The sequence below is a fragment of the Bos mutus genome, chromosome 11 (genome assembly GCF_027580195.1).
Source record: "Bos mutus isolate GX-2022 chromosome 11, NWIPB_WYAK_1.1, whole genome shotgun sequence".
NCBI lineage: Eukaryota > Metazoa > Chordata > Mammalia > Artiodactyla > Bovidae > Bos > Bos mutus.
Genome location: NC_091627.1, coordinates 90,640,863 through 90,666,047, shown reverse-complemented (window position 1 = coordinate 90,666,047; position 25,185 = coordinate 90,640,863). Strand labels below are relative to the sequence as shown.

Genomic DNA, 25,185 nt, shown 5'->3' with positions numbered 1-25,185 from the left:
CTTTTTCATGGTCAAGTAGCATTCTATTGTATATATGTATCATATCCTCTTTATCTATTCATCTATCAGTGAACTTTACTCTAATCATCCTTTTCTCACCTTTACCCACTCCCCACATTTCTGTTTTCTCTCTCTTTTCTAAACTACCTTATTCTACTTCTTTGTCTTGTTTATTGTCCAATCTTTCTGCTAGACACTAAGGCTCATAAGATGTGAATCTTTGTTTTGTTCATAATTTTGTGCCTTTGAGAATGTTAGGTAGGGCCGGTAAAAACTGGGATGGCCAAAAGAGTCATTTGGTTAGTGAATGTGTCAATAAAGTTCCTAATGAAAATGAAAAATATGTCTAATTTTTACTAAAAATCAAAGAAACTTTTTGGCCAACCTAGTACCTCATGAATGAATGAAGGGACTTAGTGAAAAGCCTTCCCTATTTTTTGAAAATCTGACTCCTAAAAGCACACTCCCTAAATCACACTCTGCTTGGTGACTGGGTGCAGCAGTGGCTAAAGAGCTGGGCTGTGGAATTTGAATACATGGGCTTGAATTCTTGCTCCAGCACTTTACAGTTGTGTGGACTTGACTCACATGAGTCATATATCTCAGTTCTGCATTGCATAATAAGCATAAAATACAGCACCTACATTTTTTTGTAGGAGTTTTTGGAAGAATTAAGTATGTCAGTGGGTGTTGGCAAGTATTAACACACACTTGGAATGGAGCTTGGTCCCTAGAATATGCTCGATGGATGTGAATTATTGTTAGTATTTTAGCACTTATACTGACACCCTAGTTATTGCCATGTGTTTCCCTTGATATGTGGGTACCTAAAAGGAAGGGGGCATCTAAAACCTGTTTATTTTTATTTGATCTGATACACAATTGTGTATTGTGAATTAAATAGTCTGGCAATTCAAAGTCCAAGTCTGGATATAAATTAATTACTACTATATTTTTTTCTACATTTAAATCCCAATTTATTAAAGTCATGTAGAATATGGTTCAGTAACTCATTTATATATAATTTGCTTTAATTCCTCACCCTTTATTTTCCCTAAGCATTCCATATGACTGACTTTCCCTGATTACTCCCCAAGTATTTCAAGTTTTTAAGTGTTTGATGCGTCAGTTGCCAATAAACTGATCGTTCATGCTAACACTTGTTTGCATTTAGGTATCAGCAGTGTTATTTCTAGAGGTACTATTTTCTGTGGTTTCAAAACTCATCTTTATTGGCATCCTGTATGAATATAGAAAGAAAAATTATAATAGTAAAAAAATGGGAATTTTTTTGGCTGCTCTTATATTGCCTCTGGGGCCTAAGTGTCAGAAAGATGAATCTGGGGTTTGATGCGTTTGGCCTGTGGTTAGGGTTTTCTCCCGGTCTCACTGGCAGCACCTCTTAGTGTAAGAAATACTATATGAAAAGAGAAAATGCACAACATGGCTCTGAAGTTAGAATAAGATATTATATGTATTTTTAGAGCAGCTCAGGTGTAGAAATGTAAAACCATTAAATGAATGCAAAGATAACCCAAATGGTTATAAATAACATGTTAAAACAAAATTCTTGTCATTAAAAACTGAAACCATGTGAAAATGCAAGATATGTATTTCACACATAATATCTTTTTTGTAAATTGTGGTAGGAGAAATAAGCAATTAAAATTTGGGGAACTTTTTCTGAATGGCCTTGGATTTATTTGGAGAACTTATTAAAATTCCCCACTTATGTGATATTCTGTTACGTGACAGTAAATTAGAATTATTGTTAACCTTTGGGAGTAGAGAAAGTTTTTTTTTTTTTTTAAAGCTTTCTTATTTCTTCTCTATAAATTTTTAGAAATTGTGTGTGTGTGTCAAATTCAAATACTTCTTAAATTTCTGTTTTTATATAATATTCTGTCAGCCTATCACAGGAAGAAATAAGAAGAAAATGGCTTTTTAAGTTCAGAAATCACTTTGCTTCTCTTTCTCTGGAAAGAAACACAGATGATTTATTGCATTTATAGCTTTTGCTTTTCTAAAAAGAAAAAGTGGTCGGTGTCTGATTAAAAATATACTACTCTTCAACTCGGAATTTTTCCTTAGATGTCACAGATACTCAGTTTGGGATTTGCACCTATAGTACCGAGGTTTTATCACAATTGAACAAACATCTGGCCCTTGTAATGGTTTCCTCAGGCAGCACCTCTCTGCTCCACTCATGTCCTCTTCTCTGAGGGGGACGATCTGAACCCAATGCAAGCTGGAGGCTTTCAGGGATGTTTAACGACACAGATAACCTTTCCAGCTGCGGAACCTGAGCTTTGTGGGCTCCCTCCATGAGGAGAAGTGGCCACAGATCCCTTTCCCTGTTTCCTTAGTCTTTCACTGCAGTTGCATGATAATACAGTTCGAAATGTAAAAGCCAAACTATGCTTCTTCAGTTTTTTTTTTTTTTTTTTAAGCAGTTGATTTAAAATTATTTCATTCATGAGGATTTTCATCCTTGGCCTTAGTCTGAATGATAGAGATAATCATTTTCTGTACATTTATTCCACTTCCTTGTCTTCAAAAGCCATATGGAAATGAGAAAAAGGGACATAATGTAAATATTTGAGAAGTTCTTAAGACTTTTTTAGATCTTCAGAAAAAACCCACAAAATTTAAAAGCTCATTAATTTTATATTTTATCCTCATGCAGAAAGACATTTACTAACTGCAGTAATTTTAAACTTATGAAAGGGCATGCAAGTTGCAGAAAGAGAAGAGAACTAGGAACCTACTCTCAGTTCTCAGTTCAGATGCTCTTGGGAGGGAGTGTTGCCAGTGAGGGCCTAGGAGCTGGACTGACCTAGTGTTTCCTCATTAATGCTTAGTAGCTAAATATGGCCTCCTTTTCACACATCACATGTATCGGTCTTCCATTTTCTGTTGCCTGTTTAAATATTCATAATTTCTAAAACCATATGTCCTAGAACATTAGGATTTCAGTCCGTTCTGAACATATATCAATGCTGTTGTAATTCTAAAGAAGTGATTAAAAAATTTGTTCCATAGTAACACTCAAACACCTTCTACAAGACAAAAAATAGTAGCATAGTCTGGACAGTATTCAGTTGATTCCCTTGACTTACAGTGGATCACATAGAAATGATAAAATTTTAAGAAAATATGTATTGTTACATTGGTTCTCATTTTCACCCATATGAAAAAAAAATTGACTTCATTTGCATATGGAGGAAATTGAAGTTTCAGAGAATTTCAATGGCTTACAATGGACAGATAGGAAGTGGCGACCAGGATTACTACTCAGTCTCTTAATATTTTAGTCTAATAAGTCTTACCAAGGGGAAAGAAATAGAACAAGTTTTTGAATGGTTAAGATTGTCTTTAACCAGGAAATATAGCAGTGTGGGGAGAAGGCAATGGCACCCCACTCCAGTACTCTTGCCTGGAAAATCTCATGGACGGAGGAACCTGGTGGGCCGCAGTCCATGGGGTCGCAAAGAGTCGGACACGACTGAGGGGCTTCACTTTCACTTTTCACTTTCATGCATTGGAGAAGGAAATGGCAACCCACTCCAGTGTTCTTGCCTGGAGAATCCCAGGGATGGGGGAGCCTGGTGGGCTGCCATCTATGGGGTCGCACAGAGTCGAACACGACTGAAGTGACTTCGCAGCTTAGCATAGAGTGTGAACAGGCTTTTTTTTCTTTCCAGTAGCATTTTTAATTGCTTAAAATATATAAAGAAAAATGAATCAATCATAGAGCACTTTTGGTAAACTTTCAGAGAGTGTTGGTAGCAAGCCTCCTGAACCCTCTCTCAAGCTTCTTTCCATTTATTACCCATCCCCTCCTCATTACCCACACACAGCAGTACCCACAGTTTTGTCTGCATTACCAGGGCTTTGTTGTGCTTGTTTTTGAACATTATATTCATAGAATCGTGTAGTAGTTACTCGTTTGTCTCTGGCTTATTTTGTGCAACAGTATGCTTGTGAACTTCACCTGTGTTACATGTAGCAGTACTTCATCTTCACAGATTTCTTTGTATGAATATACTACAATTATGTCGCCATTCTATTGTTGATGGGCATTTGGATTACTTTGGGACTGTTGTAAATAGAGCTTTAGTGACTAATCTTAAGCATGCCTTTTGATTGACATAATCACTCATTTCTGTTGGATATTACCTGGTTGTGTACTCCTGTATTCTTGCCTGGAGAATCCCATGGACAGAGGGGCCTGGAGGGCTACAGTCCGTAAGGTCACAGAGAGCTGGACATGACTGAAGTGACTTAGCATGCACACATGTAATTTATAGGTCATAGATCATATGTATGTCTCATTTTCATAGCCAGTTTTTCAGAGTATTAATTTACACTGCTACCAGCTAAGTGTGAGACTTCCAGTGCCACATCTTTATCAACAGTTGGAATGGTTAGTCCTTTTAACAATTAGTCATGCTAAGTAATGGGATCTCATCATGGTGTCAATTTGCATTTCTCTTGTGAGGATTGATGTAGAACAAGTTTTCATACCTTTACATTGGCTCTTTCAGTATTGTTTCATTTGTCTGCTTCTGTACAACACATCCCTTCCCAAGGAGATGCTAAATACAACAATCCTGTCAATGGTAACTTCAGATGAACCTTAATTTTGAAGTTTCTAGTATTTTGATTATTTTGAGATCAGTACTTTTTGTGTTTATAATCTTTGATACTCTTTTATATTTTCTTCTGAAAGCTTTATTTTATATTTTACATTGTCCTTGCCCTGAAATTGATCTTTGCATATGGTATGAGATAGAGGTCAGGATTTACTTTTTTTCTTAAATGGATTTCCATTTGGGTCATCACTGTTTGAGAAGCATACCCCTTTCCCACTGATCTACAATGGTAACTCTGTCATGAAACATGTGTTCAAATGTAGATTGGATTATTTCCTCCTTCTTCATTCTATCCACAGCTTGCACCAGTAGCATACTGTCTTAATTATAGTAAATGTATATATAAATTTATAGTATAGCTTTATATATATAGCTTTATAATAAATTTAAATATATGGTGCTATAAATTCTAAATTATAGTATTTTGTTCTTCACTGAGATTGTCAGGCCTATTCTTGGCTCTTTTCATTTCTATGTAAGTTTTATAATTAGCTTATTGATTTTCACCAAAAAACAGAAAAACAAACAAAAAACCAAAACTGTAGTAATTTGGATTGGAATTGCATTGACTCAACAGGTTAATCTGGGAAGTTTCATATTTTGCAATATTGAGTCTTCCAGTCCACAAATAAGACATATCCTTCTGTTTGTGTAGATTTTCTTTCATTTACTGTGGTGGTTTCTTGCAGTTTTTGTGTGTACAGTCTTGCACAACGTATTTAGACTTATACTGAGGTTTTTAATATTTTTTATACTGTTGTAAATGGTATTTAGAGTGTTTTTTAACCCTTATAATTGTTTACTAGTGTATAGAGCTACGTTTGATTTTTGTACATTGACCTTGTATCCATGACATTACTGAATTTACTTATTTGTAGTAGTTTACCTTCAGATTCTTTTGGATTTTGTACATAAACCATTATGTTATAGCTGAAAAAGTGTTACTTCAGCTATTTTAAAGTTAGTCTTATTTTTCTTTCAATAATTACACCTTTTCTTACCTGATACTTTCTAGTACCTCTACTACACAGTGGTAATACATTGTAAATGGTGTTGTTCATATCATCTATAACTCCACTGTTTTTTGTCTGCCTATTACATAATTTACTGAGGGGTTATTTTATAATCTTCATTGTTATGGAGATTTATCTGTTTCTGATTTTACTTTGCCGGATTTTGTTTTATATATTTTCTGGCAGTCGAATTAGATATAGAATTTGTGTATTTTCCTGGTGGATCGAACCTTTCATCTCTTTGAAGTGTCACTTTTTCTATCAATGCATCTTACCTTAAAATCTATTGACCTTTAAATCGACTGTATCTTTCATGTGCTTTCTTTCAATTAGATTTTACACAATGTATCTTTTCCTATATTTCTGTATTCTTATAGTTAAAGGTTCTTTCTCTTATAAGAAGGGTATACTAGTTTTTTTCTAATTCATGTATATAATTAAGTTTGTATACATTTAACTACTGGTATTTGGAAGATTCAAATCTGTATCAACCTCTGTATTCCATTTGTCTCATCTCTTTGTTCCTTTTCCTTTCTTTCCTACCTCTACATTTTAGAGTATTTTTTATTATATCACTCCCAACCCTGTTTTTTAAATATGTTTTTGAAAGAATGCTTTCCTATGATTTTTTAAACTGAATAATGAATGAAAGGAAAATAAAATGCACCAAAAGTTAAGTTTGGGATCCAAAGCATATTGGCCTCAGTTCTACTTTCACATAATGGAAAGTGAAATTCTATACAGTACTTATCTGTATACAGTAGAAAAGTAAAATCTTCAGAGAGAAAATATTTATAGCTGGCAGTTTACCATTTATATTTGAGGAAGGGATTGGCTCCAAAGTGTTTATTTTTCATTCAACAGAATCTCTGAATTCATGTACAGAAGACTGTACTTATGGCAGGGTCTCCAGAGATTTTGAAAGGAAATAAATATAGCTTTGTATGCCAAAAAAAAAAAAAAAAAAAACTTGTTTAGATTAAAAAGCACCTAAAGATTTTTTTTGTTTGCTGCATTGTTTTCAATTGCAGCTGCAGTTGTTGAAAATTGCTGTGGTTTTATAACTTAAAATATTTCCTAACTTAATAATGATCAGCATAAGAAGTATTTTTTTTATCATTTCAAGCAAAACAGTTTATTTTAAAATTTAACAGTTTATTTTAAAATTCAACATTCAGTTTCTTAATTTTCAACTGGAAGATTTAAACATTACAAGTTTTTCTTTTTTTTAAGTTTTAGAATATTTATGAAAGTCTATTCTACTTTTGCACAGTTTTACTTCACTCATTGCTGTTAGAATGTAGAATATACCAAGATACATATTCAAGTAGAATATTTTTTGCTTTCATATCTTCAGATAGTTGATTGCAAACAAAGAACTTAAGAGTAATATGTGTTTATTGTGAAAAACTTAGAAAATGATGAAAAGTGGAAAAGAAAAACATTTGTCAACCAACCAGTTACTATTTGGTCTATTTCTTTTTTATAGTTTTCAGTATTTAAATGTTATAGTGAGATCATATGCTTTTTATCTTTATTTTTCTGATACTCATATCTTCTTAATTTTTGCGTAGTTCCATCCTATGATTACACCCTATATTTTTAAATATATGCCCCTAATTATGGAGGTATAAACTCTGTCCTTTGTTGTTGTTGCTGCTGTTTAATGCTTTATGAAGACACTTGCATGTAAATATTTCTTTTCATCAATTATCCTATCCCTGGAGTAGATTCTAAGACATTTAATTACAAGATCAAAGAATATTAGCAGCTTTATTGGTCTTAACAACATATGTGAGCTCCTTGCTTTCCAGAAATGTACCAGTTTCTGCTTCCACCAGAACCCAGTGAGACCTCCTATCTTCTAACACTCTCTCCAAAAAGAAACTCACATTCATATTTTCCTCTGTTAATTTGATATGAACTTGATATGAATTTAATATCTCATTTAATTTGCTTCCCTGGAGGCTCAGAGGTTAAAGCATCTGCCTCCAGTGCGGGAGACCCAGGTTCGATCCCTGGGTTGGGAAGATCCCCTGAAGAAGAAAATGGCAACCCACTCCAGTATTCTTGCCTGGAGAATCCCATGGTTGGAGGAGCATGGTAGGCTACAGTCCATGGGGTCACAAAGAGTCGGACGTGACTGAGCGACTTCACTTTCACTTTCTTTTCACTTTAACTTCTTTTATATTTATCTCCTTTTTTTCTGTTTTTTTTTTTTTTTAACCTACCTGAGGTGTTTTTCTGATTTATCTGTGCTAAGGATAATAATCATTTATCTGTGCTTTACAAATGTTTTTCTCATTCTTTAACTTGCCTTTTAATTTTATAATGCTGTTATTTCTTTTGTTGCTTTCTACTTGGTAATTTTCCCTGTCCTGTTGTGAACAATTGTATATTTATATTTCTTATAGTATTTTAATCTTTGTGGGCTTTTTTTTTGTATTTAAATCTTTCATATAGCTGAGATATGAAAGTGAATGTTTTCTTGCCCTTCAGTTTGTCCTTTTATCTTCATTCTAGAAGAGTGTTTTAAGTTGGCATTTGAAAATTTCAAATACAAATTCCTACATTATAAATTCTGCTTTTCAAACTGTCTTCAGGGCAGCTTTAATTTGACTGTTGTTCTCCGATGGCGTGGGAACTGGCTAGGTCATGAGTGTTTTTTCTAGCCCAGCCCCGTTGTGTCTGTGGTTCTTTCTCCTATGCTGTGGCCTTGAGCGCTCAGCCCTGCATTTTGTTACTAATGTCATTACTTAAGATCTTCCTAAGTGTTTAGTGAGGGGCAGGAAGAGCCTGTGTGTAGATACATTTTTGACTTAAGGTTGGGTCAAAATGCCCTCAAGAAGGTCCAGCTGAGTCTAGAAGAGCTTGGAGGGCAAAGGAAGATTATCTGGATGAAAAATAGGGCCTGAGAGCTGCAGGGGAAAGGAAGAAGAGTGTGTCTTGGCAGAAAAACGCCATGAGCAAAGACTTGGAGACATGAAATACTGTATGGGTTTTGGGACTAGTAAGTTGTCTCAGTTGCATGTGTGAGATGGGGGATAAAGTGATGCATGAGATACAGCTGAAGAGGTCAACAAAGGCTAGATTGTGAAAGGCTTGCTTGCTTTTGTATTAAACGGTATTATGTTTAACGTTGCCATTACACACCTACTATGTGCCAGACTTTGTTCAAGGCTATGGACACACAGTGATTAGCAAAACAGACACGGTCTCTGCCCTCTAGGAAATGCATGCGCAGGACGCAAGCAGTAAATACTCAAATAAGTGTTTCAAAAAACACATGACCACATATCATTAAGCTGCTGCAAGGGAAAGAACAGTCTAGTCAATGAGAGGAGGGAAAGCTCATTCATTTCACCTGAAGGTCTCATAAGACAGGGTATTTGAGCTGAGCCCTGAGAAGTGAGTTACCTGTGGAAGAGTGTGGTTGGGTGGAGTTGTAGGAAGGGCAAAGGCTCCGAGGCAGGAAAGTACTAGGAGCTTTCAGGGAAGTGAGAATGACCAAAGCCTGGTGCTTGGAGGGAGGCATAGTGAGGGATAGACTGAAGAGTCAGGGATGGAATGTACAAAGCCTCACAGGAAACATTACGAGTTTGAATATCATTCTAAGAATAGCTGAAACATACTAGCAGATTTTAAGTGGGACTGTGACAATATTCCATAATTTATAAGATGTGTGTTTTTTTCACATTTTAATATAGGAATGTTTCTTTCAGTTGATGTGATTTGTTTAAAAATAAACACTAGGAAATAATTGAATTTGCAAAGCTCTTTTATGTTTTGGGGGTATATAAAGTAAACTCTTGGGTTTGATGTTATTCAATACTCTATGTTTTTAAACTGTATGTTGCCCAGGGTACTGTTTGGAAATGGGATTAAAAGGGCAAGAGAAAAGCAAGGGCATATTCTTAGATGTTGTTCCCACCAGCCATATCGGTAGCTCAGACTAGAGCAGTAACAGTGTTATGGAAAGAAATGAACAAATCAAATGCTTTGGACATAGACCCTGGTACTGGATTAGACCATAGTGTTGGCTTGGATGAGGGGAAGGAGGAAATGGAATATTGAGGATAGATCCCTGGTTCTGGAGGTAACAAGTAGATATTTGGTGGCACTATTTCTTCACATGGTGAAAGATGAAGGGAAAATTTTAATACCGAAAGTATCATTTGGGTGTATTGAATTAGAGTTGCCCTTGAGATATCCATGTGGGTGTGACAGTCAGGCAATTGGATCAAGTTAGATCTGATGTTTAGAAAAGAAGGTCTTTCTTGGAGATTTGAATTGAAATCCTCAGATATAGATGGTGTTTGAAGCTATTAGAATGGATGAGGCCATCAAGAGAGACCATGGAATGAGAAGAAAAGAAGGCCTAGGACTAAGTCCTGAGAAACATAGTTTGGGGTCAAGTAAGAGAGAAAGACTGTGGAAATGTGTCCAGAGAAAACCCAGGAGCATATAGGACCGTGAAATCTAACAGAAGAGAGTACTTTAAGAAGAGGAGAGTTGTCAAGTGCATTAAATACCACTGAGTGTGATGTTTTTTTGCCATACATAAGCATGGATCAGCCATGGGTATACATGTGTCCCCCCATCCTGAACACCTCCTCCCACATCCCTCTCCCCCCGTATTCCTCTGGGTTGTCCCAGAGTACAGACTTTGAGTGCCCTGCTTCATGCATCAAACTTGCACTGGTCATCTGCCTACATATGGTAATGTATATGTTTCAATGCTGTTCTCTCAAATCATCCCACCCTTGCCTTCTCCCACTGAGTTCAAAAATCTGTGTTTTACATCTGTGTCTCCTTTGCTGCCCTGCATATAGGATAGTCATTACCATCTTTCTCAAGTCCATCAGTTCAGTTCAGTTCAGTTCAGTCGCTCAGTCGTGTCCGACTCTTTGCAACCCCATGAATCACACACACCAGGCCTCCCTGTCCATCACCAACTCCTGGAGTTCACTCAAACTCATGTCCATCGAGTCAGTGATGCCATCTAGCCATCTAATCCTCTGTCATCCCCTTCTCCTCCTGCCCCCTAATCCCTCCCAGCATCAGAGTGTTTTCCAATGAGTCAACTCTTCACATGAGGTGGCCAAAGTATTGGAGTTTTAGCTTTAGCATCAGTCCTTCCAATGAACACCCAGGACTGATCTCCTTTAGAATGGACTAGTTGGATCTCCTTACATATGTATGTGTTAATATACAGTATTTGTCTTTCTCTTTCTGACTTATTTCACTCTATATAAGGGGCTCTAGTTTCATCTACCTCATAGAACTGATTCAAATGTATTCCTTTTTATAGCTAAGTAATATACCATTGTGTGTATGTACCACAACTTCCTTATCCATTCATCTGCCAAAGGACATCTAGGTTGCTTCCATGTCCTAGCTTTGTAAACAGTGCTGCAGTGAACGTTGGGGTACACAAGTCTCTTTCAGTTCTGATTTACTTGGGGTTTATGCCCAGCAGAGATTGCTGGCTCATAATGGCAGTTCTATTTCTAGTTTTTAAAGGAATCTCCACACTATTCTCCATAGTTGCTGTACCAGTTTGCATTCCCACCAACAGTGTAAGAGGGTTCTCTTTTCTCCACACCCTCTCCAGCATTTATTGTTTGTAGACTTTTTGATGATGGCCATTCTGACCTGTGTGAGATGATACCTCGTTGTGGTTTTGATTGGCATTTCTCTAATAATGAGTGACATTGAGCATCTTTTCATGTGTTTATTAGCCATCTGTATGTTTTCTTTGGAGAAATATCTGTTTGGGTCCCTTGCCCACTTTTTGATTGGGTTGTTTGTTTTTCTGGCATTGAGCTGCATGAGCTACTTGTATATTTTGGAGATTAATTCTCTGTTAGTTATTTCATTTGCTGTTATTTTCTCCCATTCTGAGAGTTGTCTTTTTACCTTACTTATAGTTTCCTTCATTGTGCAAAAGCTTTTAAGTTTAATTAGGCCTCATTTGTTTATTTTTGTTTCTATTTCCATTACTCTGGGAGGTGGGTCATAGAGGATCTTGCTGTGATTTATGTCACAGAGTGTTCTGCCTATGTTTTCCTCTAAGAGTTTTATAGTTTCTGGTCTTACATTTAGATCTTTAATCCATTTTGAGTTTATCTTTGTGTATGGTGTTAGAAAGTGTTGTAGTTTTATTCTTTTACATGTAGTTGACCAGTTTTCCCAGCACCACTTGTTGAAGAGGCTATCTTTTCTCTATTGTATATTTTTGCCTCTTTTGTCAAAGATAAGGTGTCCATAAGCGTGTGGATTTATCTCTGGACTTTCTGTTTCGTTCCATTGATCTATAAAGACCTGTATATAGAAAACTATAAAACATTGAGGAAATAAATCAAAGATGACACAAATAGATGGAGAAATATACCATGTTCTTGGATTGGAAGAATCAATATAGTGAAAATGAGTATACTACCCAAAGCAATCTATAGATTCAGTGCAATCCATATCAAACTACCAATGGTATTTTTCACAGAACTAGAACAAATAATTTCACAACTTGTATGGAAACACAAAAGACCTCATATAGCCAAAACAATCTTGAGAAAAAAGAATGGAACTGGAAGAATCAACCTTCCTGACTTCAGGCTCTACTACAAAGCTACAGTCATCAAGACAGTATGGTACTGGCACAAATTCCTTTGGATTTTACAAAATGATGACCTTATCAAGGGCCATTTTGGTGGAGTCCTAAATACTGGAGCCACCCAAGAGCAAATGAGAACAAGCAGAATAGTCCACAATCTTGGCTGTTAAAAGGAATGAGAAATGTGGCTCTAGCTGAAGGGATTGTGTGTGTCCTGAGGCCCTATTTAGGATGATAGCATGAAATTTTATTAACAGATACTGAGGGAATGATCCAGTAGATAGGGAAAGAGGGCAGTAGAAGATACAGAAGCAGAGGGGTCAGCTAGAAAAGCAAATAAACAGAGAGTTGAATATGGATGAGTTCCAGAGGCCATGTGGCAAGGGCCTTTGTACTATTATCCCTGGAGAAAACCTGAAGGGGCTTTAAAAGTGAAAGTGAAAGTCACTCAGTTGTGTCTGACTCTTCACAACCCCATAGACTATACAGGCTCCAAAATCACTGCAGATGGTGATTGCATCCATGAAATAAAAAAGACGCTTACTCCTTGGAAGAAAAGTTATGACCAACCTAGACAGCCTATGAAAAAGCAGACATTACTTTGCCAACAAAGGTCCATCTAGTCAAGGCTATGGTTTTTCCAGTAGTCACATGTAGATGTGAGAGTGGACTATAAAGAAAGCTGAACGCTGAAGAATTGATGCTTTTGAACTGTGGTGTCGGAGAAGACTCTTGAGAGTCCCTTGGACTGCAAGGAGATCCAACCAGTCCATCCTAAAGGAAATCAGTCCTGAATATTCATTGGAAGGACTGTTGTTGAAGCTGAAACTCCAATAGTTTGGCCTGATGTGAAGAGCTGACTCATTGGAAAAGACCCTGATGCTGGGAAAGATTGAGGGCAGGAGGAGAAGGGGACAACAGAGGATGAGATGGTTGGATGGCATCACTGACTCAATGGACATGAGTTTGAGTAAACTCCGGGAGTTGGTAAGGACAGGGAGGCCTGGCGTGTGCAGTCTTTAGTGTCCCAAAGAGTCAGACACGACAGTGACTGAACTGAACTGATACTATACAGTCCATGGAATTCTCCAGGCCCAAATACTGGAGTGGGTAGCCTTTCCGTTCTCCAGGGGATCTTCCCAACCTAGGGATTGAACCCAGGTCTCCTGCATTCTAGGCAGATTCTTTACCAGCTGAGCCACAAAGGCTACTGGAGTGGGTAGCCTATCCCTTCTCCAGCAGATCTTCCCAACCCAGGAATCAAACCAGTGTCTCCTGCATTGCAGGTGGATTCTTTACCAACTGGGCCATTTCAGTAGGTTAATCATTGTCTCATTGTGGAGGATGGGTTTGGAGTTGTAGTGAGTGGCTGAGAGCACAAACCCCATTGGCATGCCTTTGCAGGAATTCAAATGATAGTGAGGAGGCCCTGAGTAAGATTGGAGAAGAGGGGAGAGCTTGGAGATGAACGGAAGAGAAAATCAAAGGAGCTCAATGCTTGTACTTTGGGAGGTGATCAAGGATGAATCCTATGTCGTTGGATATGTTGACTGGGATGGTGATGATTGTGATTTTAGGGTGCTTTTCCATTAGTCTGTGTTTAACTCTGACTGGTTAATCTGTTATCCATGTATTGATTGATTAAAATCAGAGCAAATTTTTGGTTTTGTTTCTTGGGAATTTCTAGCTATTCTCAGATAATCAGTTGGGAGGCTGCTCTGGGTAATTTTAAAAGAATGATTTAAGTGAAATCTGTTTTAAAGTAATGCATTTGAAGGCTGGGAAAAAAAAGTTGACCTTTCATTGGCCAGCCTTGTTTTCCAGAATTTGGGAGCTAGAAAGTTGGATTTGAAATAACTTGCTCTACTTCTGTCATTTCTCATTGCTGATCTTTAGGCTGCTGGCTTTCAAAACATGCTTGTGACCATCATGGCCCTCAGGTTTTCTCCCCGACTCATCTGTCCGGCAGCAGCATGGCAGTCACACTCTGCACAAAGATGCCGTCTGCTGTTTTCTGGCTCATCCCCATTTCCCAGAACAAAGTAATTTTCCATAACACATAAGGCCCATATTCTTCAGCCTTGTTGATGCTGCCAGACTTCAGTGGACCTTTTTTTTTTTAAAAAGGCGCTTTCCATATCCTATTGTGTTGTCTGGATCGTCTCCAAATCCAGTTTTTAATTTCCTATTGGCTAAATTGTATTTTTTTTTCTTTCGGCCTGCGCTCATCTTCCGTTTAATCCTGGCTTCTCTCGTGTGCTGTGAGGGAGACCGTAATCTCTTTTGGGCCATCAGCCATGCCATTTAAAATTCCTTTGGGCATCTGTTCAGCTGGTTTAACATTGTTCAGTCCCACTTCTTGGCTGGGGTTTGCTGTCTCCTTGCCTGCTTCTGTTCCTTTCAGTAAAGGGTATGAGGGCTCCTCATGGGAGGAGCCATGCACTCCCTTCTAGTGTAAGCCCCCTTTCTGTGGCTCTGTTCTCCTAATATTCTAGTGCCAAATATTTAACCCATTCAGTTGGTCAGGAATCCTTGGGCTGAAACACTGGGTCATTCCATCTTACAGAGAGATCCAAAGAGCACCAACGCTAGACATGGCCCTGGGACATTCTGTGGCTTACACACCCTTGGTGCTTGACAGGTCTTTCTTTGCAAGGGTCGCCTAGAAAAACAGCATCTTCAGCACCTACAGTACCTCAGATCTTTAGATTTCAGGTACGATGATACTGGATGTTAAGGCCTTGCTAAAGGACAAGAGGAGGGTACTTGATTAAATTGCAAGTCAGTAAGTGGTAAGTCAAGGAGTGTGTTTTCTGACTTGCATCTTTGAAGTGCATACGTCCCAGGGTACTTGATGGGCTCACATTTGAGTTAATTCTGTTCATTCTCTCAGATGACCTTCAATAAGCATCACCATGGTGGGAGATAAGATGTGGTAGGTACAGTCACAAGCTTAGATTCAGAAGATTGTTCCTTCACTAGGCACTGCTTCTTTGTTGACTCTACCACTGATTGACTGGGTAACCTTGAGGCAAGTTACTTCTCCTTTGTAGGTTTCAGCTTTCTGGTTCTTAAAATGAAGAAATCGAACCAGGTAATCTTCAAAGCCTCTTCAAATTGAGATGAACCTTTTCATTCATCTAAAAATACTCTGATGACAGGAAGGCTTCTTTTTTCCAACCATACAAGGGCTGTGGAGATTTTCCTGTGAGTCGTCCCTTACCAAAAATGACACCCCATTCCCGTCATCCCCCTCTCTCAAGAGCCCTGGCAGCAGAAAGAAGGCTTGTCAGAGAGCTCCTTCCTTGAATAGGTAGATATGTCCTGCTTGGAATAAGAAAAAGGAAAATCGACAAAGCAAAGGTAGGAGATGTTAAGAAGATGACAAAAAGACTTGTTAATTCAAAACAAGAAATGGAAGAGTATGTCTGAAACAAAGAAAGCCACATCATTTTATTGACCAAATATACAAATACCCCTTACCCCATGTACTTAGACTGTTGTGTCTATAATACAAAATATTTGGTGCATCATTGATGTCTTATGTATTTTATTGTTGAGGTCTTTGAACACAGTTGTAATTCCTTTACTAGTAAATAAGGGTTACCTGACTTCAGCCCCTTTTAGAAAATCACGTCTCCTCTCTTTACTTTTATCTTATTTCATAGCTCACTTTACCTAAGTGAGAGTTGAAGGACAGTAAAAGGTTGCAGTTCTGCTCTTCTGTGTAGAATCCCTAGTAACAATCAGTAGGTTTTGAAAAGCCTTTGGTCCATTGAGAAAATGGACTAAGTAGAGAGGGAAGGGAGGCTCATGAGGAGGGGGCAGGTGTATGTATACATATAGCTGATTCACTTTGATATAAAGTAGAAACTAACACAACATTGTAAAGCAATTATACACCAAAAAAAAAAAAAAAAGCATACAGACAAGAATCATTGGTCTACCAAGTAGGGCAGTGGTTAAGGTCCTCAAAGTGTATGGTCGTGTGGGTCATTGGCAACGCTGCTCCTTTAAAAATGAGCCCCTGGCAGTTGCATTTGCCCAGGATTATGCTCTGTTTCACTTTCTGACCTTTGGGTAATCTTGTTGTTGGAGAATTCACATCAATGATCTGCTTTCCTTCATCTGCATAATTCTTTTGAATTCATTTTCATTGAAATGGTAATGTTTATATCTGCCTTGCTTAGTAAAATATAAATAGCAAAAATGCACATGAGAAATCAGTGCTTACACTGATGTATCAGCTTCATCTGGGTTGTCAGCTGAGAGATCGCTGAACAGCTACTCCTGTATCACTCGGTAGACATTGTGGCTGGTGATAGACAATATCATATATGACTTTTACAAATGCCTAAGCAGAATTCTTTTAGTAACTTACTAGAGTCATCCTTCATTAAGCAAAAAGAAAATCTGTGATATTTGAATCATTCAAAATTTAATTTCATATTCAAAGTTCAGTTTCAGCAAAAGCGGACTAAAGTATGCATCTTGGTCAGGCTTTTATTCTAGTATAATACATTTTCTTAACCTTTAGCCTTAGAGTTAATCTTCAATGTGGCAGTTCTTATGAATCTGTTTATAGATAGGATTAACAGTGGAAAAATATCTTGTCATCAAAGAAAATTCTAATGAAATAATGGGGCTTTTAAATATAGATCATTAGTCAGAGACATGAAACAAACATCCTCTTATTAAGCTATTACCTCACCTCATTGTTGAAAGCATGAAACTGCAGAGAGCTAGAGTATATCATTTTCATAAAATATTAGTTGTTGAAGAGCTGGTCTCCAGGCATTTTAGGTTATTTTTTCCTATTCATTGAAGTCCAAAATATTGCTCATCTGAACTTTCTCTGTTAATCACTATTACAGTAAATCTGAGACTGCAAGACGCCCAGTAATTCATTACCAATGCAGAACTTGTTCACCTTAAGGTCAGTTATTCAGTCCTTGAGCTGACTGTCATTAACAAGAAATCATCATCTTGAATGAATAAAAGAAATAATAAAAAGGAAAGCAAGAGATTTTACTTCAAGTGTCTGGACTGAAAGCCACCGGGTTTCTAGGCGCCATTTTCCCTTCCTCATCCTTTACTGTCCACTGTCCCATTTTAGAAGGGAATAAGCTGCTGGCGAGGTTGAGTTGAAGGTTCTCTACCCCCAGAAGTAGCCCTGTTAAGCACTATAGTGTCCCCACGTACTCCGGGAGCACAAAGGATGGGCCCTGAAATCTGCCACAGAGGAGGTATCTCTTGGGCTGACCAGGGGCCAGGGAGAGTTTCTGAGCAAAGTGGGCAGACGGGAGAATTTCTAGTGGATTAAGGTGTGTGCACAAAGTCAGTGAGAAATTGAAGACTATAGGGCTTTCCAAGAACTCTAGTACTTATGCTCACAGAGCTGAAGCATGAGTTAGGAAAGAAGTTAGCTAAGAACTATGGCCAGATGTGTAGCCAGATGCCTGATGATGAACGGTACTCTGCTATAGATAGTGGTCTGTATTCTCTAGCCTCAAAATGGTATAGAACATTCTGAGTGAGGGAATATCCCTGGCTGGTTTGCAGTTTGGTGGAGAATGGATTTGTTTCAAATTAATTTAATTAATTAATTTGGTTGTGCTGGGTCTTAGCTGTGGCAGGCAGGATCTTTAGTTGCAGCATGTGAGATCTTAGTTACTGCATGTGGGATATAGTTCCCCGACCAGGGATCAAACCTAGGCTCCCTGCATTGGAAGAGCAGAGTCTGAGCCACTGGACTACCAGGGAAATCCCTGGGGAATGGATTTGAGGGAGGCAGACAAAACTGGAGATAAAGAAACCAATTAGGGGGATGAGAAATACCAGGAAAGATAAGAGGGTAGGATTCGGAAGGGACAAGGAGTAGGAGAGAAGGAAGAATTGACACCAAGGTTCCTGGCTGGGGTGACAGCTTGGGCTCTCAGGAGGCAGAAATACAGGAGAAATGGAGGTGAGCTGAAGGGGGAGAGCAGTAGGGAGTTCATTTACTATGACTGTGTCCAATAGATATTAGATAAAGGGTTCTGAAGGACAGACTCTTGAGAGAGATTGGGAAACCATCAGCATGCAAATGGTAATTAAAGCACTTCTGAGTTTCTTTCCAGCCCTTAAATCCTGTGGTTCAGTGAATAACGTAATCTCTTCAACAAATGCCCATTTCAGGAAGTCTAAAATGAGCAGTGGCCAGTGTGAAGTGACTTGATGACACAGTGCAATTCCGTCTCTCCTGGTTATGACTAGTAAATCAGTTGTGATCCCAGCCTGATGCTGACATTGAAAAAATCCATCAGGACAGATTTAATAAGTGTCTTCTGTGTGTTAGATGCTGCAAGGAAGATTCACTTTTTTTTTTTTTTTAAAGATGTGAAATCATTTCGTTGAGTTTTTCCATTCAAGTTGGGGTAAGATGTAGAGGTTTAAAAAAAGGGTAGAGGTCAGAGAGATTGCTCAGGACAGTCAGGAAGTGGGGTTTAGAAGGAAGACAGTGAATAGTGAATTTGAGATGCTAACAGAAGATGAAATGGGAATGATCAAGAATAAGAAGGATCTTGGCCAGAGACCAGGACTGGATTCATGCCACTGTGAAGTCTGTGGAGAGGGTGAAGAGCAGAGGAGAAGAGAGTTTTGGGGAATAAAGTAGGTCACAGGGAGGGCCGGCCTGAGCCCTGGCAGGCACCACCTTCAGGCTGAGAAAGAGTGAGGCTCAGTGAGCCTGGGAAGTTAAAGGTAGAATGAGAATAATCCTCTGTCAGGGGTCGTGAAAAGGGAGTTTAAGGAGAAAGGTGACCAGACATGATAATGACTGGCTAGAAAATGATCATTGAATTTAATGATAGGTTGGCTGCTGATGGTTTTTCTCAAAGGATTAAGAGTTAGAAAGACAGAGTGTAGGTCAGTAAGGGAAGAGTAAGAAGAGAAGTAATAATTATTAGAGTAATAGTAACATGTACATTTCCTAAGTTATATGGTAGGCAGTGTTTTATGCACCTTGTGCATTTTAATTTTGTAAATTATCATAGTAATTCTAGAAACATACTAGTAGTATTAACGTTACTAGTATTGTTATTGTTTCCTTTTTACTGATGAGGTATACTAGGAGATAAAAGCAGTGAGCATAGATAGTTCTTTTGATACATTTTGCAAGGATAGAAGAAATGGAAAAAGCACAGTAGGGGACATTGTGGTTGAATGAAAGCTTTTCTGAGAGACTGTGACATTTTTGAAAGCAGTGAGGGAAGGAGCCAGGGAGGAATCGTTGAAGATGCAGGAGAAGGATGAGCAGGTGGGACCAGAGGAAGAGGTGACTGGTAGGCATGGAGAGAGGGCCCAGCCTTAAGGAGAAGGGATGCCGTTTTGAGAAAATTAAGAAAGTTTTATAGTCACTCATATTTTACAGTTCAAAAGTGAGACTGTCTCTGAAGTTTACGCTTGATAGTGTTGGACAGTTAGGAAGAGACTTGAGGGAGCTGCTGAATATCACTGCGTGCATCTTTTCTTGAAAAATTTCTGACTCAGTGTTTGAAGTTTTAGGAAAACTTAACTTTATTCATATGAACTTGCTCAAACTGAATTCTGTCGAGTGTGATTTCACTTGTCATGTTCTTTATCATTTGTTACCTCATTTTGTTATTTGGACATAAACATGAAATCTTGTTCACATGTATTTGGATGCAATAATTGCATGTTCTCTTGATTGTTTCTCAAAAAAAAAATGTATTGGGGACCTGTTTGGTCAAGAGGCAGAGAGGACAGAGAGCCTGGCAGTTGCAATGTGCAGTGTGGCCATAAACAAGGAAGACGGAAGTGCTGGGGATGGGAGGCTGGAGAGGGCAGTGAGTAGCGCAGCTGAGGATAAAGAACTGTATTGAAAAGTCCATTTGTGACTTTAAAACTGAGACTTCATTTTTACGAGAACACTTTTATTAACGGGAGATAGAAAGCACAGGACCACTGTCATCAGGTTTATAGAGGACAAAGTGAACTTACAAGTTGGCCACTGGCTAATCAGTTGGAGCAGCAGTGACATTTAGGATCTGAGTGGCTATAAATTGGTGACAGGAAATGGTTCCCTGTGAATAAAGTCTTTCCTCTGGAGTAACAGGGACTGGCTGGCTACACTGCTGAACTTATCAGATTCTCCCCCTCTCCCTCCCTCTACTCCCGCCCCCTTCCCTTCATGGGAATGCTATTTAAACTTGACCAAGCATTTGTGCTCAGTTGCTGAGTCGTATCCAACTCTTCGTGACCCCATGGACTGTAGCCTGCTAGGTTCCTCTGCCCATTCATTATCTCTCGAACTGAATAAATCGTTGCTCAAGCAGGCCAATGATTTCAGCTGCCAATTTGCCAGATAGATCTATTAGTATTTACAACAGTCAAAAAAAAAAAAAAGGTGACAATACTTGCACGTATTTCCACTGTAGGAGTATCCTCTCCTTGGAAATGAAGAAATCGAAAATATTTAGAAAACATGGACTGGGGCAAGTGTAGCAGTCATTTCAGTTTCAAAACATTTCCTGAGGAGAAGTAAATGTTTTCTTTCTCATCGAACCCAATATTTTGTCTGTTGAGATATGTTCATCAAAACATTTTATTTATATATAAAATGTTTTAGAAGTTCATTCTGTGTAAACATGATCATCTCATACTAATCGGTGTCTCTAATTGAGCACCTCTGTCTCTCCATTAATATCTAGTGTTTGTCTGTGTTTTGTGTCTCATGGTCAATGTCTTTTTTGCAGATATTGATGAATGTGTAAACAACACTATTTGTGACAGTCACGGGTTTTGTGACAATACGGCTGGCTCCTTCCGCTGCCTCTGTTATCAGGGCTTTCAAGCCCCACAGGATGGGCAAGGGTGTGTGGGTGAGTTCTTAGATTTTTTTTTCTCTAGACATCTCTCTATCAAGAAGAAATCAAAATCATCAACCACAGGAGAGATGGAAGCAAGGTTACTGGGCAGAATGACATCATGATCTGATCTCGTCGTATGGTTTGGAGAGGTGCACAGTGACCCCGCGGCTTCTGAAATGGTTAGGGACGTTACGAAATAGAGAAGCGTAACTTTGGATTTAAATGTATATTGAAAAGAGCATCTGTTTAAACTCTTAGCTGGGTATGCGGAATGCTCCAGTCCCTCCCGCACAGGAAATAGAGTCTGGTGTGTGGTAGAGCTTGTCTGTCTCCAAAATGTACCTCCCTTAGGCAATGCATTTAAGGAAACGTGTTGGCAGGAGTTTCTGTTTCCATGAATGACACCCGTAAAATGATGCTTTGGCTTGTGCATAGTTCTTCCATCTGTTCTGAGATTGTCAGAGCTGGAAGGAATCTAGGACCATCAGATGTCCTAGAATATGGTCCATCACATGCTCACGTAAAAGAAGCCACTTCCTATGTCATGTTCTGACCAGCCATGATTTCTTTAAGTCAAATTCATCATGAGGCATACTTGCAACTAGAGCAAGTAAATGGGAAAGAAGTTATTTAATTCATAACTTCACAGATAACAAGGCTTTCTCTTTATTCTTAATTAAGAAAAATTGCCTCTGGTCATTACATGGCAGATGACAGCTGAGGATGAGTCGGCAACATTTTAGTTTGGAAATTTGCAATGAAAGCAGCAGTTCATTTCCCATCCAGATTGACCTGGGAAAACAAAAATCGGTTTGGAAATTTAACAATAAAATCACTTGAATAGTAACCACTTTTAAGGTAACACTGTTGTAATCACTTGTTCCAATTCCTGCTGTAGTTTCCTATGCACTAAATTACAGTGGTAAAAACCATCTGCCATTCACTAAATATGTCGACTTAATAGGTCCTGTGGTCTGGCCCTCACTTACATTCTCAGGCTCACCGCCTGCTTCCTCACCAGTTATGTTCCTGCAGCATAAAACTGCTTATGATTGTTCACGTAGCTGGGAAGCGATTAGGCTGCTGTTTGCTCCTTTTGCTGAGAATAACCTCCTGGCCTCCCCTTCCCTGAGCCTCAGTCCATCCCATTCATTCCTGAAGCCCCTAAAGCCAGAAGTTCAATGTCATCTTCTCCCAGGGACCATTCCTGTTCCACTTCTCACCCTCCAGCTGAGCTATGATCCTTTCTTCCGCTTTCCAAATACCTTGAGCAAATTCTATTGTAATACTTAAATCCTTTTGTGCAATAAATCAATCATGTATGTGCTGCCTGCAGCTGCCTTTTCCAAGCTCCATGTGATTGAGAACATTGTCTGTCTGTCTGTCTCTGTCTCTCCTGACTGGGCCTAATGTTTGGCCCATTGTAGGTGCTCAGTAAATTTTAACTGTTACCTACTGCGGTATCAGATGTCAAACCACTGACTCCACTTAGCTTCTGAGCCCTTGGTTAATGTTCATTTCTAACCAGGCAGATGAGTGCACCAAATCCACGTCAGTGTTTCATTTCGACCCACAACATAACCACCCTTAGAGAAGGAATATCTGTTATCTTGTTAATAGACTTACACATGTTGTTATATTTGTCTGTTTGTTCTCTTGGAAAAATATTAACTGAGCACCTCTTACATGTACCTCAGCACACTAGTGTTCTTCAGGGTTTAAGAGATGAATCAGCCCTCTGGGACCTTGGCCACTCTGTTCCCGCTGCTTGGATCCTGGCTGCTTACCCTTCTTATCTGCTCATCCTTCAGATGGAGCTTGATTCCAGTATTACCTCCTTAACCCACCACTGCACTTAAGGTCCACTGTCCATGCTGTCGTCGTGCTCTGCACTTTCATCCCTAGCACTTATCCTGGCCTGTATGACTTGACATTAAGCTCTATGAAGGCAGGAGTTGGCAGGAGCTCCTGAAGGCTTCCTACATTGTCATTGTCTCCCCAGTCTGAACCATAGAAGTCAACTAGAAAGTATTTTTTGATTGAATGAATACCATCCGGTAGGAAAGATTTCAATAGCTATGGAAATAATACAAGTTACAAAGTAGAAAATTCCATTTGACAGTTACCTAAAATTGATAAATGCAAACTGGCAAATTTCTAAAGTCAATTTTTCTGGTCTAAATTATGACTGTCCAGGTTGATTAAACATACCAACTCTCTGCTTTACTTTGTCATAATATCTTTTCATAGCAAAACTCAGCTTATTGGATTTATATCCGTTTATATACAAAATGAAATGGAAAACTGAGGTAATTATCCAAATAAGTCAATAGAGATAAACTTTTTGTCCAAGTAATTGGGTATTGCAGGTGAAAATAGTATTTTTTCCCTGAATGATTTGGATAATTGCTCAAATTTTTAACTTTCTATAAACCATCTTAGAGTGTGCTCATGAAAGCCGATGTTTATACACATTTAATCATGTTTAATGCATAAAATACATGAACATTTCAGATGTCAAGTCAGGTACATTGTTTACTGGGCACTCATTAATAATATTTCTTCAGAGGAGAAAAGATAAAAAGTAGTATTGGACAAGGGCAAACATAAAAATAGCCTTTCTTTATGGCTATGTACTTCCTTACTGTTGAATAAAATGGACTCAGCTGTGAATTTTTAGTGTTTTAGGTAAGTATATTTAAGTAAAAATAAAAATATCTAGCAGAAGTAGAAATTACACTGTGGAACACCAACAGAAATTTTAAAGGGATGGTAATATCAGAAGTTACTGGACCAATTTGCTTCCTGCCAATGATCAATGTAACCCAGTAACTACTTACAGGGGTTTTTCCTTCATTTCCCAAAGAGATACCCAACCTGAATTCTGATTGTCAAGTTATGAACATTTTGGCTGCTAGGGAACTATATCTTTAGATATGTGAGTGGATTGTAAACAATTTCTAAAAATGCATTTCAAGAATTCGGCAGTTTCTGAAGTGCCAGTGCTGCTAATTTTCCTCGAATATAAAACTGAGACAGAAGTACCTGGTTATTTAAGACCCCATTATGTCAAAAAGTCAGGGAAGTGAAAATTAAACAAAGTGTACATACAATGCCTGCTGTACAGTTTTGAATTGTTCCTTAAAACCAGAATAGGAGTTTGCAAGCCTTGCTTTGTGTTTTCATTGTCCTGTCACACAAACCAAAGCTTGCAGCCCTGCCTCTGGGAGCCCCTTCCCTGCAAAAGCTGAAGGGTTTGATTGTTCCCGGGGTGGGGGGAGTCACCTTGTTCCAGCAGACACCACTAGTCATGGCACAGCTGGTAAAACAAAGCGTGGTCAGGAGTGAGGAACACGTCTGACTTGATCTGTGCTCCCTTTTCCAGATGTGAACGAATGTGAGCTGCTCAGTGGCGTGTGTGGTGAAGCCTTCTGTGAAAATGTAGAAGGGTCCTTCCTGTGTGTGTGCGCTGACGAAAGCCAGGAGTACAGCCCCATGACCGGGCAGTGCCGCTCCCGGCTCTCCATGGGTAAGTGACGCTGTCTGGACGGAGGGCTTCTCTCTGGGGACCTGTACCTACACAGGTCTGGGCCAAAGACTCTGGGAGTGAGGAAGAAATGACCAAATATTTTTTCACCCTGCTGGAAGCGTTCATGCTGTTTCCAGGCCTGCCTTATCAGTGGACTTTAGACGTGGGTGATGATTGTTGGAGCTAGATGACCTCTAATGTGCTTTCCAACCCGGAGACGCCGTGGGGAGGGTGAAGGATCCAAAATGATGAGAACATTGGCTGGGAATTGCCTAAAACTGAGAGCCATCAGCTCAGAGCTTAATATGGCAACATCTCATTCAGTTGCATAATTCTTCTCTCTTGGCCCTTGGAGAAACGTATTTTGACACTACTCTAAATTAAAAGCAACATATAGGTCCCTCGGGATCTGCAAAGACTTCCTTCCACTTGGAATTCTTAAGGCTCCCCTCCCTGCACCCCCTAGAATTTGGCCAAGAGAATGGCTGTGATTATGTTTGTTTAA

At 38.8% G+C, this 25,185-nt stretch overlaps 1 protein-coding gene across 12 annotated transcripts in view; it reads left to right on the top strand.

The window, feature by feature from the left end:
* The window catches only part of LTBP1 (latent transforming growth factor beta binding protein 1), a 456,910-nt gene that overhangs the window by 372,042 nt on the left and 59,683 nt on the right, over positions 1 to 25,185 (top strand). For 7 of the 12 annotated variants that reach the window (XM_070379744.1, XM_070379747.1, XM_070379743.1 and 4 more), the window contains 2 exons: positions 21,038 to 21,163; positions 24,537 to 24,680. In XM_070379744.1, coding sequence (XP_070235845.1) covers positions 21,038 to 21,163; positions 24,537 to 24,680 — 270 coding nt within the window. The remainder of the gene's footprint in view (positions 1 to 21,037; positions 21,164 to 24,536; positions 24,681 to 25,185) is intronic. The other 5 variants (XM_070379745.1, XM_070379753.1, XM_070379752.1 and 2 more) reach the window with 1 other exon arrangement.